Source organism: Brassica napus, chromosome C1 (genome assembly GCF_020379485.1).
Source record: "Brassica napus cultivar Da-Ae chromosome C1, Da-Ae, whole genome shotgun sequence".
NCBI classification, from domain to species: Eukaryota; Viridiplantae; Streptophyta; class Magnoliopsida; order Brassicales; family Brassicaceae; genus Brassica; species Brassica napus.
Window position 1 is genome coordinate 23405167 of NC_063444.1, and position 21734 is coordinate 23426900.

At 39.6% G+C, this 21734-nt stretch overlaps 1 protein-coding gene across 1 annotated transcript; it reads left to right on the forward strand.

Moving 5' to 3' along the window:
- Positions 1–18917: 18917 nt before the first annotated feature.
- Positions 18918–21353, forward strand: LOC106373566. Its single transcript, XM_013813723.1, has 7 exons — positions 18918–19137; positions 19230–19471; positions 19561–19764; positions 19989–20144; positions 20239–20447; positions 20517–20601; positions 20721–21353. The coding sequence occupies exons 1-7, from the start codon at positions 18918–18920 to the stop codon at positions 21351–21353; spliced, it is 1749 nt and encodes a 582-aa protein (XP_013669177.1).
- Positions 21354–21734: the final 381 nt, after the last annotated feature.

The window sequence follows — 21734 nt, forward strand, 5'->3', positions numbered from 1 at the left end:
TTAACAACTGCTACTGAAAGATTCCTAAGCTACTCGCTTATGTCTCTCTTCTGTCAAGTACTGCAGCCACTGCTTCAGCACGACCCATAACACTTGCAAGAGTTTTTCTCTTTCTATAAGATCAGCCTCTGTGTCTATGTCTCTCTATAGATGACCTATAGCTATCTTATATTATTCTCCACATTCTTGAAACCATAGTCTCCAAGGCAACATGGATATGGACATCTTCCATAACATTAAGTGCAACTTTCCTTTTCTTAGAATGCACTTATTCCTCTTTCCTTAAGTCATAAACTTGCTCCTCAAGTTTATTCCTCTTTCCATATATCCAAGATACTCTCTTGCTCTCCAAGTCTACACGGCTCGAGCTCAGCACCTTGCCTTCACATGGTCTTCACAACTCAACACGACGTCTGCTTCAGCAACTACGTCAGCGACTACTTCAGGGCGCACATCTTACATCTTCAATCTCCTCCTTTTAGCTTCGTGTGCCGATCAAGCAAAATAATCTTCTGGTTCAGAAACCACGTTGCAACCACGTTCCTCACCTAGAAACTTCCACACAAAATGTGTTTTTCTCCCCCACGAGATGTGCACCACACCATGCTCCCCCCCCCCCCCCCCCCATGAGATATGCATATTCTGGACCAGAACATCACCATTCTCCCCTTGCTCTGATACCACTTGTTAGTGCAAGATGCAAACACAATAGTACTGCAGAAGATAAATCAAAGAGACAAAACAACTACAAGCAACACTTATGCATTATTAGAAATCGCCTTGAACACTCTGTTACAAGATCTGCTTAATCAGCTTTACACAGTCTGTTACACCATAACAAATGCTACTAAAAGATTCCTAAGCTACCCGCTTATGTCTATCTTCTGTCAAATACTTCAGCCACTGCTTCAGCACGACCCAGAACACTTCCAAGAGTTTTTCTCTTTCTATAAGTCTATGTCTCTCTACAGACAACTCATAGCTATCTTATATTATTCTCCACGTTCTTGAAACCCTAGACTCCAAGGCAACATGGATATGGACATCTTCCATAACATTAAGTGCAACTTTCTTTTTCTTGAAATGCACTTATTCCTTTTTCCTTAAGTCATAAACTTGATCCTCAAGTTTATTCTTCTTTCCATATATCCAAGATACTCTCTTACTCTCCAAGTCTACACGACTCCAGCTCAGCATCTTGACTCCACATGGTCTTCACCACTCAACACGACGTCAGCTTCATCAACTACGTCAGCGACTACTTCAGGGCGGACATCTTACATATTCACAAGAGAATGATCAAAACTTTACCTAAATTATCACCGGGGGAATCTCAAGAATATTTCAGTCACCAGGAATGTCGTAAACAAATTTCTTGAGTATCTCCATTCTATTCTCAGAGATTGTCTCTTTAATCATATTTATCCCACAACTAGTCTCAGCTTCCACCAACACTACTCCTTCACCAGTGCAATTCACGGCGATCTTCCCTTCTGGGGTCAGCCATCCGGCGATAGGGTAGTAATGAACAAGAATCTCAGAGAGATATTTCTTTATCACATTGTAGGATTTTTGGTTGGTTCTTGACTCCGATTTGAAGTAATATAACGTTTTGACCATGACAGCGATGTTTTGATCGAGATTTGAGAGATAATGAAGTCCCTTTCGAGTTTCTGACTTGGGAGCGACGAGTACAGGGTTTTTCGTGTTTACAACAAACTCCGACAAGTCGGCCATTTCACGGGTTTTCGATGAACAAACCTAAAAATGTTTAGTTAGAAATTTTTGAATTCAATATTGGAGAAAGTGACATATGGGAGAATAAGAAATAAGGTGAGACAGAAAAAGTTTAAGGACAAATAAAGATTTAGAATGGAATGGACAAAGTTAAGAACCAAGACAGATATGATACATGGTTCTTAGTGGTCTTTAAGTAGACTTATAGGGTGTATATATTTTGTTTAGCAAGTGAAAAATGTATAGCTATATAGAAAAGGAAGGGAATAAATGGCTTAATAAGGACCACTAAAGCTCTCGCAACTTAAATAAATTTTGTAAACTTAATAGGACTAGACACGGATCAGATATTCGGATTTCTAAAAGTATTTGTAATATGTTTCTTATTTTCCAGATCAGAAATTTTTTTTTTTTTTTTTTCAACATTATATAGATATCCAGTGTCTGCATATCCGATTAAATATGTATTTTTAACCGGTATTCGATGTGATTCATGAAAATAAATAAAAATTCAGAAAATAGTTGAAACAAAACCAATATTTTGTTGTGAAAATAAAAATTTGTCTTTTTTAAAATTGTAATAACTAAATACTAAATTTACTGTATAAAATATTGTAAAACTTGTATAGGTAAAAATAATTTTATAGTATATATTGCTAAGAATTCTAAAAAAAGTAATTATACAATGTTTTTAAACTTGTATAGGTAAAATATAGTTATAGAACATATAAAAATATGCAATATAGTATCAACTTATATAAGTATAGAATTGTAACTGATATATAATATTACTAAAAATGATATTATTTTACTCTGAATATATATATATATATATTAAATTTCACATATATTTACCGGATAGGATAGCCATCTTCAATTTTTTTAATAATTGTGATTTAATTTGTTTTATATAGATATTAAATATTAGTATTTATTTTTTCTGTAAAATCATGAATTTTAGATTTTAAATCGAATCAAAACGTATAACCAATTATAATAAAATGTATGCATATTTAATCCACTGTAAGACTGTTAGTTCATCGATAATAGTGATTTACTAGGTTAAGATCCGCGCCTTGCGCGGGATCAACATTATATATAAAAATTATTTTATGTATTAAATATTTTTACATATTATGAAATAATTAATATATATTAAATAATTAAAGTTCAGTAACTATTAAATATATAATTAAATTTAAATGATACTAACATAGATAATATATTTTAGTATATTTTTAATATTAATTTCTATTAAATGATGATTTCTACTCATACAGTTTTTTCGATCATTTATATCTTTTATAGAAAAAAATTTAAATTACTGATAACAAAATTTTCATTGTGGGATTAATAGTTTTAGTAATTTATAATTTAAAAAAAAATAAGTTGTCAATGATCGTTCAAAACTTTTATCAAAAAAATTGTTCAAAGTAAATTTTGAAACTAAAATATTTTATTTTATATGGTTTATAGTTTAATTTAAAACGATATATATATATATATATTAATCTTAATAATTAATTAAATTAGACTTTTTACTTATATAATTTTTGTAATCATTTGTATTTTTTCATAACAAAATTTTTAAACCATGGATCATAAAATTTGAATGTGAAACTCTTTACAGTTTTAGTAATTTATAGCTGTTTGTAAAAATTCAAAATATAACATATACATAAAAATCTAAAATTTTATTATATGATTATTGTTGTTGTTTAATTTATTTAATAGTTTAAAATTAAACAAATATTATAGAAGATGCACTATTTTTTTATCAAATCTTTATTATTCAAAATCATTAATTGTCATATATACTTTAGCCACATTAGGCAATTCCGTAAATTTTATTTAAAGAAATAATAAAGTATATTAATGATGAATTTATTGTTAGTTTAATAAAAAACTTATTATATAATTAGATGGACCAACATATTTCTCTAAACTTATTATATAATTAGATGGACCAACATATTTCTCTAATGATTCTAAGAATCATCTTAGTGATGACATGTGGCTACAAAAAGAAGTTGTAATGCTTCTCAAATAATATATAGGGGATAAGGATAGGGTTATATTTAAAGTAAATATTTATCCTAAAATTCAAAGATAATAAATTAAACTATTCCACTTATTGCATAGTCGGAAACTCATCCGAGTTTATGGTCCATCTATTCAGTAGCCCTAATGTAACGACTGTGACCCAATATGGGAAAACCCATTTGTTTTTTTTAATTAAAACCCAAAATCCCTTTTTCATTTTATTTTGTCCCACATTGGAAGTTTAGAAAATCTTCCTCCATTTCCTTTTCCTATATAAGGAACTCTACCCTTTCTTTTCATTCTCATCAAGTCAAAGTATTTCTTTGCACGTGACGAGTTCTTGTTGAATTATCTGACGACCAGTCACTAGTGAATTTTTTCGGTGGAATTTCCGGGTGAGCTTCCGGCGAGATTTTTGGGCGAGCTTCCGACGGGATTTTTTGACGAGCTTCCGGCGAATTTTTCTAGTAAGTTTGTCGCCTCCTTATTTCTAGTTTAGGAAATAAGTTATTTTAGGAAAGTTACTATTTTAGGAAAGTTTATATTTTAAGAAAGTTTCTATTTAGAGAAAGTTACTATTTTTAGGAAGGTTCTAGTTTAGGAAAGTTTCCATTTTTAGAAACTTTATTTCCTGAGACTCTGAGCCTAAGCCGTTGATACTCGTGTTGCAGTTGACGTCAGTTGACCATCTTTCGTTGATCATTCCAGCCAGTGACTAAGGTGAGGGTCTTTTCTTGAGCTTCTCTTACACGGCTTAGTACCACGAATAAGTATAATTTATTTCTAATGTGTTTCCGTCTGCGTGAAATTGAGTCTGTCATTGCTTGTTTAGTTTATGGGTTCTTTGCTTAAACTGGAACTAGGGTCAACAATACTTGTTCATTTATAATTGATAATATATATATATATATATATATATATATATAGTATATTGATGTGATTTGGATGAAAGCCGACCATGGGTGTATCGGCTGGAGACAGTACATTGGGTGTGGTGTTTGCCGTGGCACAGCGTAGTCGACCTGTTGTGCCAAGGCGTGGAGGTCGTATAATCGTCTACGGGCGTGTGTTACCGAGCACATATTTGGTGGTGTTTTTGGCCTGTTAGTGGGCAGTTTTTTTGATCTCTGGGAACTTTAGGTACCGTATTTGCAACGTGTTAGGATTAAATTATATTTATTTGGAGTATTCTGTCCGGGTCCATGGACTTCGGGTTTAGTATCCCATACCTCACTGAGTGACTCCCCTGTTACTCACCCCCCTCATTTACCCCCTTGCAGGTGAGGCTAATGAGTAGGAGATTGATCGGACAGCTGGTGCTTTTAGGCGTTGTTCCTTTATTTTATTTCTCGGACTTATATCTATTATTTCGACGATTATTTCAGTTATTTCGACTATGGGATTTATGGATTTATTTTGTTATTTATATGAAAGTCGAGTTTCAGACCTTTTTACGGATTTAAGATATAAGTTGTTGATTAGTAGCACGCCGGTCTCGAGTGTTGATGAGACGGGTGTTACAATTTGGTATCAGAGCGGGGTTCTGTCCCGGCTCCGACCCGGGACGGCGATTTATGGGACTCGGATTTCAACGGTTTTCAATGTTTCGGAATAGAGATTTAAAAAAAAAAAAAATTGACACCAAGAAGTCCAGTATCAATCGGTTAATTGTTAGTGTCTCTAACTCTTTAATTTTTCCACGAGAAGACCAAATTTCAATCTCTTGTTATTCATTCGTTCGTAGCCGTTGAAGTTTTTCTCGGGTTCCGTCTTGGAATTCGGGACGAATTCCGGTTAAGAGGGGAAGAATTGTAACGACCGTGACCCAATATGGGAAAGCCCATTTATTTTTTTTAATTAAAACCCAAAATCTCCTTTTTATTTTATTTTTTCCCACATTGGAAGTTTAGAAAACCTTCCTCCATTCCCTTCTCCTATATAAGGAACTCTACCCTTTCTTTTCATTCTCATCAAGTCAAAGTATTTCTTTGCACGTGACAAGTTGTTGTTGAATTATCTGACGACCAGTCACTAGTGAATTTTTCCGGTGGGATTTTCGGGTGAGCTTCAGGCGAGATTTTTGGGCGAGCTTCCGACGAGATTTCTTGACGAGCTTCCGGTGAATTTTTCTAGTAATTTTGTCGCCTCCTTATTTCTAGTTTTGGAAATAAGTTATTTTAGGAAAGTTTCTATTTTAGGAAAGTTTCTATTTAGAGAAAGTTACTATTTTTAGAAAGGTTATAGTTTAGGAAAGTTTCCATTTTTGGAAACTTTATTTCCTGAGACTCTGAGCCTAAGCCGTTGGTACTCGTGTTGCAGTTGACGTCAGTTGACCATCTTTTGTTGATCATTCCAGCCAGTGACTAAGGTGAGGGTCTTTCCTCGAGCTTCTCTTACACGGCTTAGTACCACGAATAAGTATAATTTATTTCTAATGTGTTTCCGTCTGCGTGAAATTGAGTCTGTCATTGCTTGTTTAGTTTGTAGGTTCTTTGCTTAAACTGGAATTAGGGTTATAGATGGTTCAACAATACTTATTCATTTATAATTGATAATATAAATATATATATATATATATAGTATATTGATGTGATTTGGATGAAAGCCGACCATGGGTGTATCGGCTGGAGACAGTACATTGGGTGTGGTGTTTGCCGCGGCACAGCGTAGTCGACCTGTTGTGCCAAGGCGTGGAGGTCGATAAATCGTCTACGGGCGTGTGTTACCGGGCACATATTCTGTGGTGTTTTTGGCCTGTTAGTGGGCAGTTTGTTTGATCTCTGGGTACTTTAGGTACCGTGTTTGCAACGTGTTAGGATTAAATTATATTTATTCGGAGTATTCTGTCCGGGTCCATGGACTTCGGGTTTAGTATCCCATACCTCACTGAGTGACTCCCCTGTTACTCACCCCCCCCCCCCCCTCATTTACCCCCTTGCAGGTGAGGCTGATGAATAGGAGATTGATCGGACAGCTGGTGCTTTTAGGCGTTTTCCTTTATTTTATTTCTCGGACTTATATCTATTATTTCGACAATTATTTCAGTTATTTCGACTATTAGATTTATGGATTTATTTCGTTATTTATATGAAAGTCGACTTTCAGACCTTTTTACGGATTTAAGATATAAGTTGTTGATTAGTTGCACGCCGGTCTCGAGTGTTGATGAGACGGGTGTTACAACTTGTAACGCCCCGACCGCCCACAGCTAATGGGCCAGCCACGCCCGCTCTCTCGGCCCGTGGGCCCCATCCCGTCTGACGGTCGGTCTGTTAATTTTTCCAAAGGCTCGAAATCATTGTTTACTGACCGTGCAATCACCACCCGACCTTTTCCCATGCTTTGGCCTCACTCGCACGCTATCGCGAATCACTTCCCGATAGGTCACCCATCCTTTTACTACTCCAGCTCAAGCACGCTTAACTCTGGAGTTCCTTCAGGATGTGCTCCGGAAAAGATAAGTCAACTTTGGTGACATAGGTAGCCAAATCAATTCTCTTAAGCCTTTTCACATATCACAACTCGGGATGTTACAATTCACCCCCTCTCAAAGAACGCAACGTCCTCGTTGCGCCCCACGACAGGTCTCAAGACGCCTCTCAGGTCAGAACTGAGATGGCTAACCAGCTCTGATACCACTTGTAACGCCCCGACCGCCCACAGCTAATGGGCCACCCACGCCCGCTCTCTCGGCTAGTGGGCCCCATCCCGTCTGACGGCCGGTCCGTTAATTTTTCCAAAGGCTCGAAATCATTGTTTACTGACCCTGCAATCACCACCCGACCTTTTCCCATGCTTTGGCCTCACTCGCACGCTATCGCGAATCACTTCCCGATAGGTCACCCATCCTTTCACTACTCTAGCTCAAGCACCCTTAACTCTGGAGTTCCTTCATGATGTGCTCCGGAAAAGATAAGTCAACTTTGGTGACATAGGTAGCCAAATCAATTCTCTTAAACCTTTTCACATATCACAACTCGGGATGTTACACCTAAAGCATACAATAAATTTATGTTCATAAATCACTACATAAAGTTTATAATTAAGGCTCTTCAGTCTTGAGTTTTTATTAAAACTAATGCTTAAGACTTGTAAATTGCATCACGCTGATTCACTGGTAAAACTAAAGCTAGATGTTCACTGAGGGTAGGTGAATATATATGAATCTGTCGAAACCTCTGTTCGGAACTACGCTAGGCGCTAGTCAGGCGGCAATTCCGGACCTAGCGAGTTACCAAAAAATCGGAGATTAAGCGGGGTATATGCAGAAATTAGTTTTATAGTTTTCAATTATAAATACAAGTATATATATTAACACATGCGAATATTAGACGTAAAAAGTTTGTAGTGCAGGGCGAGATGGGCGGTTGACGTAGAAAGAGCTGCAGGGTTCTATTTGTCTGTGTCGCAACATGTATTAATTTTTACTAGGGCGAATTAAAAGAAAAAAAAAAGTCACTTGTATTTGTCCCACATCGGCTAACTATGAAAGAGACGAGTTTTAAAGTCTACTATAAATACACATGCAAGGTTTCGTTTGATTATCAGACAAAATGGGCTTAAATTGGTTATTTAAGCCATTAATCCGGTTTTTAAACATATAACTGGATTTCCGATTTGAAATACTGATTTGGTCAAAATCGTGGCGTTTGACCACCGTCCAAAGCCTAGGCGAGCGTCTATGCGGCTATGCTCCCGCGTTTCAATCACGATCATCGTAGGTTTAGATGATCGTGATTCACATCTTTTATGCTGTTTTTATAATAGTCACTCTGAAAATATTAAATACGAATACTGGTCTATACATAATTTAAATATGAATTTAATATTTACGTGTAAATTTTTTTCTTTTATAAAACTTCGTGTAAACAGTTTTCTTTTTGAGAACTACGTGTAAACCATTTTCTTTTCGACACCTACGTGTGAAAACCCATGCAAACATAAATATTTACATTTATAAAAGCTTCAAACATAAATTTATTTTGCTATATCTAAAATCTATAAACAACAAAATATTATTTTAACGTCCCGATTTGTGATATATAGAAAATATTAAAAGAATTGATTTAGATAGAGCAAAATACTTTCAAAAATTAATGAACCATCTGTCGCACGGGGCCCACAGTCGAGTGAGCGGGGTGGGTAACCCATTAGCCGTGGACGCTCGAGGCGTTAAATATGATATCAGAACTAAACCAGATGATAATGGAGTCACTAAGGGCTCACGTTAACATGGATAACAATCTTGGGGCGCAACGAGGATGTTGCGTTCTTTTGAGAGGGGTGAATTGTAACATCCCTATTTGTGGGCTATGAAAAATCTTAAGCGAATTGATTTGGCTACCTATGTCACCAAATGAGTTTTACTTTTTCTGGAACACATCCGTTTAGAACTCTAGAGTTAAGCGTACTTGAGCTAAAGAAGTAGAAGGATAGGTGATCTATTGGGAAGTGATTCGCGATATCGTGCGAGTGAGGCCAAAGCACAGAGAAAGGTCATGTGGTGATTGCATGGTCAGTAAACATGACTAATGAGCCTTCGAAAAATTAACGCACAGCCTGTTACACGGAATGGGATCCACGGACCGAGTGAGCGGGTGTGAGTGGCCAATTAGCCATAGGCAGTCGGGGCATTACAATTACTTTGAGTGATATTAGTGGCCGCCGATGATTAATATTTGTTTCGGTGTTGTGAAGATATTCCTTCCTCTATAATAGTAGATCTCACTTCATATATCTCTTTTGTGTTTAATTGCTCAAGAAAAATAAACCTAAAAAAATCAAGATCGACTTCAACAACGTGCAAAAACACTTTCTTATCCCGGTGTTCACCTCATCTCTCAAACTAAAGACACAGCTATACACATCAGGGACGATTCGTTCGTCAATCCACTAGCTCCAGCGACTTAAAAGAATAGGTCATGGTACTCTCTCTCTCTCTCTCTCTCTCTCTCTCTCTCTCTCTCTCTCTCTCTCTCTCTCTCTCTCTCTCTCTCTCTCTCTCTCTCTCTCTCTCTCTCTCTCTCTCTCTCTCTCTCTCTCTCTCTCTCTCTCTCTCTCTCTCTCTCTCTCTCTCTTACGCGGATTCGAAATAAGATCAACTCATTCTAAACTCGCTTTATTGTCTTTACATATTTTCTTCATTTATTTTGTTACTTGTCGTTGGCTCTCGCAGAGAATCCGGGACCTCTGGGAAAGTTAGGGTTTCTTGACCTTCCTAAATTAAACGAAAATCGACGGTGTAAATTTCGGCTCATTACCGAACTAAAGAAGTCTCAACCCGTAAGGGTTTTACCAAAACACGTTTTCCAAAAACTTTTCGGAGAAGTAAAACTTGCTCTCCCCAAAACCACAGGAAAACCCTAGGTTAATCGCGGAAAAAGGAAGCACAGTAAATCGGGTGCATAACTCACCGCTGTACTTCTTCCGAATATCTTGCGGGAAAACCCTAGGTTAGTCGCGAAAAAAGGGGAAGCACAGCAAATCGGGTACATAACTAGCCGCTTTACTTCTTCCGAATATCTTTCGGAAAAACCCTAGATTAATCGTAGAAAAAGGAAGCACAGCAAATCGGGTACAAAACTCGCCGCTGTACTTCTTCCGAATATCTTTCGGGAAACCCCTAGATTAATCGTAGAAAAATGAAGCGCAGCAAATCAGTTACGAAACCCCCACGGCTGTACTTCTTCCAAATAACTTTCAGAGAAACGAAGTTGATTTCTATAGAATCACTCGAAACCTAAAACGGCTGACGAAAACAAAATAAAGCAAAACGGGAGATCGTATCCCCACCGCTAAAACATTTTCTGAAGCCTAAGATTTCGTAAGAATTGAGGTATCACTTCCATAGTAACAAATTCCGCGAGTTGTCGATGTTTGTCACCTAAATCTTACTTCGGAAAAAACTACTCGAAACTTCCACGGATCAATCCCACGGATAAGAGAAAAACTTCTTATTAAGTTTGGTTGCAATAATTAACCTCGTCACGGCTCTCGTACAGCCAAAACTTGAAAACTTCTTTACGGAACAAATCTTGTAAAAATTACGCTCGACAACATCTTGCGAAATAACCTTTACAAAAATTAAACCCGACAACATTTTACGAAACAACTTTCGCAAAATTAAAATCAATAACATTTTGCGGAATAACTGTCGTAAAATTAAACTCGATATTATTTTTCGAAAAAAATTTCGTAAAACTAAAGTTGGCAACATTTGACAATCTTCGAAAATCGAACAACGATCGTAGAAAAAGACTCTCAGATAAGGAAAGAGATAGAGCAAAATCCAAGAATCAAAATTCGCCCATCCGCCTCTCTCCATAGTCTCACCATCCTTCCTCTCGCGCCTTGATCTGTTGCCAAAACCTCATCACCTGGCAAGTCTTCCTGATCATCCTTGGAATCTCTTGATCGTCCCTGGCTATTCCTAAACGCTAAAAAGTTTTCGACGAGATGCTTATTAATTTTCGTAAAATACAATGATACTAAGATTGAAACATGGATCACGAAAACCGCAAGATTGGCAGCAGCCTAAACGCGGCCAGGAAAGCAGAGAATTCCAGGAAGAATCAATGTTCTTGCTATTCAAAATGGGCAGTCACACACGAAAAGAGTAAGGGCAAATGAGCAAGCAAAACAGAGAGGAGGCTAACCCGAATCTTCGAGAGAACTAAGGTATTTCCGACTTGAAATTTTTTAAATCAGACTTGGAATTTTTATAGGAAATTACTAAGAAATAAAAACGCATTGGAGACTGTCATAGAACTTTAGGGAACTTAAAACCGAAGGGGATAGTCTTGCGAACTAAGTCTTAGGCGATTTTTTCTGTCTCGATTTATCGTTCCATAACTATTCAGCCAGATCTTGCAAACCGATCTAAACTCTCTGAAAATCGAGAAACGATCGTGACGCATATCCAGCTCGCTTCCTAGAGAGAAAAAAACTAGAGACACGAACGTCGTCTCAAAACCGATTCGTTTCTAGCGATTTTCTTAAACAGACATATTCCAAGTCGTCAACAACCAAATCACAGTCCCAGCGTCATCTTTAAATCGACCAAGACTGTCGATCATTCCAATCCTCGAAAGAAGAAACGTACACAATCCTTCAAAGTATCGGTTCAACCGTTTTCTTGTGTAAAAAAAAAGGGGAGTAGGTACGTATACTACACTCGTATACTCCCAAACTTCAAAAACTTTTGCCTTGTCATCAATTAAACGCTTTCGTCAAAGCAAACTCTCGCAACAATAGGCAGAAAAACATTTAAGCAATACGATGCCTCCATAAAATCGTCCCAAAAAAGCAAACGACAATCTAAAATTCGTCTAAACGCTAGCAACATATCCAGACGATCATGAACATAATCTCAAAGACTATACAGCATTTCTTGTTGCAATCATGCGTATAGAAAACATGTACCAATATCAAACTGAAACTCGACGATTAGCCAAAGTCTTGAAGCCCTTTCCGGCTTTATAAAGCCAGTTTCGTATAAAACTTTCTACGAGAAAATCTTCAAGCACCAAAGCATTTTACAGTTTTTGTTGAACCAAATGAGTCACGGAAAAGCATCGAAAACATTTGCGACGAAGAAAATTCGAGAATAAATGTAGCATCGAGCACATTAAAGGGAACACTTTATTCCCGAACATTGGCTAGATCTACCTCTCGTTGACCAATTCGTTCCAGAAAAACCTATGAAAAACGTTATGCGACTAGATCATAGTGAAGTAAACTTCGGTAACACTCCATGAGTAACTCCAAGCAACTTTCACCTAAGATCGAAATCACAGCAGAAACGTTTCTCGTAAAACCCGCAGAAACAACACTACTTTGACATGTGTATACATATCACCAATTTACAACCTTCGTAAAACCAGTCCCCATTACTTACGCGAAAAATCATTCGTACAGTCAGATCAAGTCTTACGAAGAAACTTTCAAAAGTAAACATAACAGGTTTTACGGAGAAGTATATTTTGTATAGCAAATACAAAGCAGTATCTCTTCGCACTACGATCTAATAGATCTCATTTTTTAGCCCTACGGCTCGCTGGCTTCTGCCTTTCTTTTACCTCGGTCACATCCGAGAAGGTAATCATCCCGTAGCTGACTCCACACTGGTTATGTAGCAAACCTCTTGGGCTTCGTCTTCCTCAGACAAAAACGAATTGATTCTCATAAGACTGTAGGTAACATTATACTAAATATTTGTCGTATAACTGAAACCTAGAGCGGAGAATCATTTTCTATGACTATCGGCCATATTAACACGGATAGCCCCGGAAATCTTAGCCTATCAGTCTCAACAAGCGCTATTTGGCCCTTGGTCAATTACGCCTTCCAGTAAAAGTCCGAACCAGAATTCGGCATCTCCTTTAAAGACAATCGTAAACTAACATGACCTTAATGTTAACACGAAAGTACCATGGTCTAATGCCTGACCTACAACGTCCTTGGCTATCTGAGTGAACACATCCTTCACGCCAAGCCAAAGTATTTGACAAATCATCGCTCCATCAGTTAACGGCTAAACGACAATCTGCGATTCGTCTAAAAAAAGTCATGTGACTATTCAGAAAATAATTATTGTATAACCCATAGTCGAAAATCATATGATAAATTCTTCGTAACAAAACTCAGTCCTAAAAACCAAACGGTAAACAGAAAACCTAAACTTGTCGACAATCGACCAAGTTCAATATGTCCCACCGTTAACTTTAAAGCCCGCTATGTTTTACCCGTAAAATGCAACATGTAAGGAAAACTCGTTACAGAGCTCCTAGAGCTATATGACACATCCTCAAATGTACACGAAATAGATCTCGGAAAGCCAACACTGCACAAAGCACTACGAAGGAAAACGCTTCTTCCCAGGGAAAATTTTACGCGACCCCTCGGTTCTAATTCCTCGATCGCAAATCAAATTATTAGCATCCAAACAGGAACAACAATTTTTGGCTGCGAACATCCATAGACAAGCCAGAAAGTTTCTCAAGCGCATGATTAAGACTAAACCCTTGCAATATCGCGAAACATCTTCAAGCCCACGAACATTTCAAGCACCAAAAGCGGCATTCGAAAGAAAAATCAATCTTCAACATTGCGAGACGTCGCAGACGCCTGAAGAACCATTTTTCGACAAAATTACCTTCCTCGATAAAGGCACCTTCTTGGAAGACCAAACAATCATACATACTAACATGTTCTCAAACAAGTATTCTTCGCGAAGACTCAAAAATGGTAATATCTACCGATAAGTTTGTTGCTGATCACTACAAACTCTCAACGTCCTAAACAGACTAAGCCATCTCGTAGAGATAGCTCTTAAACACCCGACACAAGGGTAATAGCGCTATATAAAACATCCGAAATTTTGGTCAACACTTTCGGGGGTTTAAAAATTGTCCTCGAAGAGATGCTCGATTCCTACCATAGAAGTCACGTAAGCCGAGAACATATCGGGGACTTTAAAGCGGGATGGACTCAGATCAAAAACGATACGGGAAACGTAAGTCGAAGTAGTCAACACATCCCCTAAAGCCGTGACTAAACCTAGGTCTTGCCCTAAACCCATCACACTGGTCTCTAACATCTCTAGGCATAGTATCAAACACCCTGATATGAGATCCCAAACTTTGTCTCTTGGCTAATATTCGAGCGTCTTCAGAAATCCTGCAAGTTTACGCACTGCGGAAAACTCTAGAAACAGATCACGGATATAGCTGTTCACACAAAGTTAGACTACGAGATGACAACTCAGAATTCCCTCTACACCCATATAAAATGCCATCGGCCGCAACATGCCTGATAACCTCTACACGACATATAAACTAGACCGTAAAGGTCTCGCTGGAAAACAGGTCATAAGAATCTTAACTCCAAGACGAACTACGAAAGGCTTGATCCCTTCAACAACGATACGTAGGCAGCCCTCATAAGGCGCAGCCCTAATCTTATCGTGTTCCACTCTTAGAAGAGTGAGAAGACCACTTACGACGGACCTTTTCAACCATTAATCCGCCTAACTTACCTAACTTGCTAAGCCACTCGCTAGAACCTCACGCTAGAAGCTCATGGTTCTAACGAGCTGGGGGGCTAACTGTTGGGGTCAAAATCGGTCACGACGGAATCAATGTCTGAAAGTCCCCGGAAAATATTTCTCGCAATAAAAATTTCATATAATTTTTATTGAAAAGGTTACACGACGAGTTCTTGATATATTTTATCGACAAAAAGAAGCAAACATTGTTGGGGTCAAAAACGGTTATCTCGAAATAAACGTCCAATAATTGTGTTTCTGTACGAAAGCTTTCTCGACACACTCTCGACAAAAGTTCCTGAGCAAAAGACTCGAGAGAAATGGATCACGGAACCAAACACGCAGTCCAACTCGTTCGTTCGAACCTTTTGAGGTGCAGTACAACACAGACGCGTCATATGTTTAGCTATGGATGAAGAGCTTCCCATGGTTTGATTGAGCCCATCTTTTGACACAAGATAGAGCTTTGAGTTATATTTTCAATTTCACCGGTCTGAGATCAATAAGCATCCTATAACATAAGTTATGCTCGTTTTATTGAAGGGTGGACAGAGCAAACCGTCCAGCTCGGCGGATGGCCGAGCTGGATCGACAACACGACCTGCTCGGCCATCCGCCAAACTGAACCAGTCAAGCTCGGCGGATGGCCAAGCTAGATCGAACACACGACCAGCTCGGCCATCCGCCGAATTCCAGTTTGGCAGATGGCAGAGCTGGACCGAACACGCAACCAGCTCGGCCATCCGCCGAGCTGGAACGATCATGCTGTCTTCATCCTGTCCTCGCAGCTTCCCCCCCCCCCTTCAGGATTAGAACAAAGCTGCTCTTGTTTCATCTCGATCGGAGTCACCGTTGGAACTTTACGATTTAAAAACGGCAAGAACTCGTTCTCTCGAATAATACTCGGATTGATCATATAAAACGGCAACGGTTAGCTGAACACCTCGAATTTCCTCCGCTAGACGAGGAATTTGAATGTTCTTCGGAATCGAAGTCGTTTTGAAAGCGCTCTTATTATAAAATTGTAAAAATGCCTAAGTCAGAAAATGACCCGAAAGGGCCCAGAACGCGGCCAAGAGCCCACTTACGATTTTATCCTATATCAAGCCCAATCGTTATGACGGTTTATCTTTTGTTATGCAGGAGAAGATAAATGTCAAGTTCGAAGGAAAAATGTGAAGTTTCCAAAGATAAACACGAAGATTGAAGGAAAATGGAATATTTCCGCGAAGCGATAAACTCGACCAATGGCAGAAAGGGAAAGAGCAAACTGCCTCTAGGAGGAGTATATGAGAACGTCGAGGTTGAAGAGGCAAGGGGACAATTCTTTTATACTTAGAACTCTCTGCACTTAGAAACTTTTATGTATTATTCTCGACATGCTCTGTTTCTATGACTGGCACCCGATCACTAGACGAACTCGCCAAGGCAGTTCGATCTCTTGTTCTACTCTTTCAATCGAACTACGTTCGGCTTGATCCTCGAAAGGGGTACGTAGGCAGCCTTGTGTAAGGTTCAGTCCGAAATCAAATCAAAACCTTTTTTCATATCTTTTTTAGTTTGTTGTTATCGAGCTGCGACTCAACTAGGTTTAAGGTTTTTGGTCGTTAGAACTAGGGAACTCGCTGACAGCTCTTGTGGCCGAAGCTTTTGTAATCTTTTGCAATGATCGCAACGCTCTTAAGCTGATTCGAAATAAGATCAACTCTTTCTAAACTCGCTTTATTGTCTTTACATATTTTCCGCATTTATTTGGTTACTTGTCGTTGGCTCTCGCAGAGAATCCGGGACCTCTGGGAAAGTTAGGGTTTTGTTGACTTTCCTAAATTAAACGAAAATCGACGGTGTAAATTTCGGTTCCCACAGAATATGTCAGAAACTTTCAACCAAATATTCTTGGCCATTTGAAGTGATGGAACGAGTAGGGAAGGCGGCATATCGTCTCAAGTTACCTGATGAGTCAAAGATCCACCATGTTTTTCATGTTTCTCAAACTGAAAGTTGTTTTTCATGTTTTTCAACTGAAAGTTTTTATTGGCTCGCATCATGTGGTCCTTCTTTTTCCTTCTCATTTGACTGATGTGAATGGCTTAGTTTTACAACCCGAAGATGTGATCAATACACGCTATAATGATCATGGATGTTTGGAGTTGTTAATCAAATGGATTGGTTCCATCGCATGATAACACATGGGGACAGTGTTATGTGAGGAAGTGGAAAAATAATCAAGCTAAGGAAGATGGAGCTGAGCTGGAAGAATGGAGCTTGATGATTGGAGGTTAAGAGTTGCTAGAGTCAGTTAGATTATAGCTGAGTATAAATAAAAAATTATTGTATTCATTTAGAGATTAGCTTGTAATTTGGAGACTTGAGGAGTTTACGCTTTGGGTTAAGCCAGTTTAACTCAATATATGTTGATTTTTTTACTCTCTAAGACACTTTGTGTCTTTGGATTTACTCTCTAAGACACATTGCACATGTGACATACTTCTTCCTTAGTCATTTTCTTCTATACCCTTATGGTAGAGAAAGTAGAAAAACCAAACCGGTCGAAATCCTATACCTCGGTTTACCAATTGGACCAACCCTATCTCTAATTCAAATTAACACATTTATCTCTCTCTCTTTTACGATTCTCTCTCTCTTTCTCCAACGCCTCTTTGCGGCGATTTCTCTCTCAAAACCCTAGATCTATATCTCCGTTACTCCGCCGTTCTCAGACTCCGCCGTTCTCAAACTCCGTCACTCCGCCGTTCTCAGACATCCGCCGCCTTCGTCTTCTGTACCTCCACATCAAGTCATGCATGGTTTGTTTTGGTTTAATATACACCTATTTTGTTCAGATCCAGTAGTATATGTTTATATTACATCTTAATCGACATCTTTAGGGTTTTTGTTTATGTTTTTTTCAAACCCAGAAAATTGATTCCGCCGTTTTCCTTTCAGATTTGTTGAAGTTATTTTTTTTAATTTATTCCCTCGGTTTTTTCAGGCAACAACCAACCGGACCACCGTCTCCCACCGAGACTATTCGCCACCGACCCTTTCCCGAGTGGACGCCACAACATTTACTCGAAGCCAGAGCTTCTAGCTTTCATCCGTCATGTTCTTCGAGACACCGAAGAGTTCCAGTATATTAGAAGCTCTAGCTTCGGGAAGTTATTTGACCTCCCAGCACGTCAATGCCCGTCTTCGGGTAAATTGATACACGCCATGTAGACCAGGCAACTAGTTTGTGGAGACAAACACAAACTCTGGTCTGTTTTCGGAAGCGATCCAATCAAGTTCGGCCTCCAAGAGTTTGGCACCATTACCGGTTTGCCTTGTGGAGCTTTCCCTGTTGGATACACCCTTGATAAAGAAGACCAGTCTAAAGCAAACAAAGACCCTGATTGGATCAAGTTGATAGGGAAAGAGAGATTCACAACCATTGCTGATTTGCGTCACAAGCTAGAGACCGAGAGACACATGCCAGGGAAAAAGAAGCTACAGCTTGCTTTGATAATAATAGTCGATGGTGTCCTCATTGCTCATCAACAAATGTCACGCCCTACTATGAAGTACGTTAGAATGGTCCAAGACGTTGACACTTTCTGCTCACACCCATGGGGCAGAGAGTCTTTTATCAAGACCATTACTTGCATGAAACCTCCGAAGTTCGTCCGTTTGAAATGTGAAGACCCCATCGGAGCAATGGTTCAGCTCCTCAAGCAGGAGACATTGAGGCTTAGGGGATTCCCCTTTGCACTACAACTCCATGCATACCAGGCGGTCCCAAAACTACAGTCAACAATTCCAATCCCATTTGATTCTCGTATAATCATGGACCTCGACGGCCCTAATCTTCCTTTCTACCCAGCGCCAGCGATATTATAAGCGTGGAAGCCGACCCTGATGTAAGTTATATACTCAACGATATGCTACACTCTCTTTATATTTTTTCTGGCTGTTATGTTCTGAAGATTTGACATTTGTGTTAATGTTAATTTGGTAAACTCCAGCTCAGGTGACATCGTTGATGCCAATACATAGTCAACCACAACCTTGATGGGGAGTTTTGCCTGATGTCTCCAACGACGACCGTGTGTCATACATGGAGCAACTTATAGCTGACCATCGCCCCTTCACGAAGGACCTTTGGCATGGTGGAGTCACATCTGAGCCCTTAATCACTACTCTTACAAATGATGAAGATCAACCCAAAGCTACAAAGACCAAGCCGGAAGCACCTCCCAAAAATGCCTACAAGTCAAAGCCAGTCACCAAAAAAGTTCTCAAAGCAAGGAAGACATCAAAGAAAAAAGACACGGTCTGTAAGTAGAGACGCATCAGTAGCTACTTTCATGCCGCGGCTTCTTCCAGCACATCAGAAGACAAAAACTGGAGCTCCTGTCTGCAATTTCAGATCAAGTCTCCAGGCTTCAAAAGGAGTCAAAGCTGCTTCGAAAATTGCTTAAGCGCAAGAAGACTACAACTTCTTTCAAGCGCTCTGCCTTCAACACTCTCCTCGGACAAGGATTGGTAAAAAAAGGCAACACTGCCTTTGAACACAAAGGATGTCAGACTGAACCAACAAACGTCAACGTTCCGGTCTCTTTACACGATGTATGCCAGACGGAGCCAAAAGCTGATTTCTCTCACCATACGGTAATGTTATTTATTTGCTACTTCTTGTAGGTGTCATTAACTGTGAGGCTTATCTACATAATTTTTGGGTTTTCCTCTACTTGTCTCAGTCGCAGGCTCCTATGGAGGAAGATCACAGCCACTCGCCGGTCATCAGCCAATACGCGGCACAGCTTTACGGCTCAACTTCTCACAGCAATTCCACAACTGGTGAACCCGTCCACGCTACCTCCGTTCACGCTTCACCCATCCATACCTCACCCATCCACAATCCCCAAACACCTTCATCCCCCATCAATGTTTCACCCGTCCATGTTTCTACCACCCAAAATCCCCCCGTAGACAGCCCACCCGTCCACAACTCAACTCTCAACACCCCCCCTATGCTCCAAATCCAACTACTCCCCCATCTCTTCGTCCTCGTTCGGCCATCTACGATGCTAGTGCCCACCCAAACAGCCCCGAAGCCATTACTCCTCACCCCCCCCCCTCTTTAAGCCAACCCAAATATGACACATCATGCAATCAATCTTCGCAGAGACGGATCTTCTCTTTGTCACCCCTCCATTTGACTCCCGAACTTGACAGTCTCCCAGGTTTCGTAGGCCATGCGACAGCAATCAACACATTCTCAGCCACCGCTACATCCAAACCTTCTTCTGTTCCCAACACCAAACCTTCCTCTGCTCTACAGGTGTGCAGTTTCAGTGATTTTATGTATATGCTTCAACTGTCTACTTAGAATGTATTTTGGACTCATGCAAGTAATTCCTGTTGTTTCTGTCTAGGCTCAACCAACTGAGGACAGCAACATTGTATCTTTGAGCGACGGCTCTCCAGCTCCAGAAACGCCCAAGCACATTCCATCAATGGAAGAAAACCACCTTGCAAAACAACTCTTGCGCTGCAAGACTGTCCCTGCGCCAGATCTGTTAAGCCCACTACCTCAAATTGAGTGGGATCTTTTCGAAAAGATCATTTCCAAGTTTAGTGCTGCGTAAGTGCATTTCAAATTGTGACTATTCTTTTGATTGCTAAAGCTTACCTAACCACCTTTCCTTGTCAGGTTCCATATTACTCCCTCCAAACTCGACTTCTCCAACAACTTCCTACTCCAACTAGCACAGCCTATGAAAGGGACAACAACTTACGTACACTTCCATCACATCTCTATTCAAATTTGTGAATTTTACCTTACCTTTGCACTTGTGACTTGAACTTCTTATCATGTCATTTGCTTAATAAGACTTTGTTCCATTATTCTTTGCAGCACATGGAAATCCTCATGCACATGCTAGCTGCAAGACATAGGGGGGTCTTCGAGGAGCAAAAACTTGCCTTCATTACCCCTCACCTTACTTTTGGAATCCAGGCAAAATCCAAGGATTTCAACAAGTCAAGAAAGAGAGATACCTTCGAATGGGACAAGCTGCTGACGGGTCTTGTTCTCCAGCCCGGGAAGAAATGGATGGAAGATGTGGTGACTGTCTACACACCCATGATATGGGGCGATAAACACTGGGTTGGTCTTGCGATAAACCTCGACTTGGGCTGTGTCGAAGTCTTAGACCCTCTCTCCACTTTGTACAAGGACACGACTGCTGGTCGTTTCATGGCTCCGGTTCTCAAGGCGTTACCTTCCCTTGTTAAGAAGGTTACAAACTACCAGCTCACTCAGTTCCGCGGCCTTGCACCTTTTACATGGCATCGTATCAAAGACCTCTACATCAACGAAAGGGGAGGCGACTGCAGACCTGTTACTGTCAAATTCTTGGAAATGCACGCACACGGGGATCCCGAACACATGTCAAGCATCACAGACCGCGAATTTGATGATTTCCGCAAACAGTACGTACTTGACATCTACAAGACCATTGTAATGCCTGCTTACTACCCAGCTTAGGCTTTTCACTTTCCACAAACTTGTTATCTTTGGTTATGCAAACTTTAGGCTTTCTTTTCAGAACAATGTCATCTTTTTGTGTTCGTGGGGTGACTGATACCCACAAACAATGTAATATGTTAAACCTATCTCTAAGTATTTATTTTAGGCTTTCTTTTCAGATGTGCAATGTCGTTTTTTTTTTGTTTGTCTGTGTTTGTTGGGAAAAACTCTTGTAGATGATACCATCAACAGTCTCTGCTCTTTTTGAACGTATAAAACTGTTGTGGACGGGTGCAGAAGTACTGTCATCTTGTGGATAGAGTTATGCCCGTCCACAATTTAGCTCCGGTCCACCCTGGTTTAATTTAATTACATCAATTTTGTGGATGATACCAACAA

Coding starts and splice junctions, on each gene's coding strand:
- LOC106373566 (XM_013813723.1), top strand. CDS start 18,918: ATGGAGCAACTTATAGCTGACCATCGCCCCTTCACGAAGGACCTTTGG. Junction 19,472..19,560: donor CTGATTTCTCTCACCATACG/GTAATGTTATTT, acceptor TACTTGTCTCAG/TCGCAGGCTCCTATGGAGGA. Junction 19,765..19,988: donor TCAATGTTTCACCCGTCCAT/GTTTCTACCACC, acceptor CAATCTTCGCAG/AGACGGATCTTCTCTTTGTC.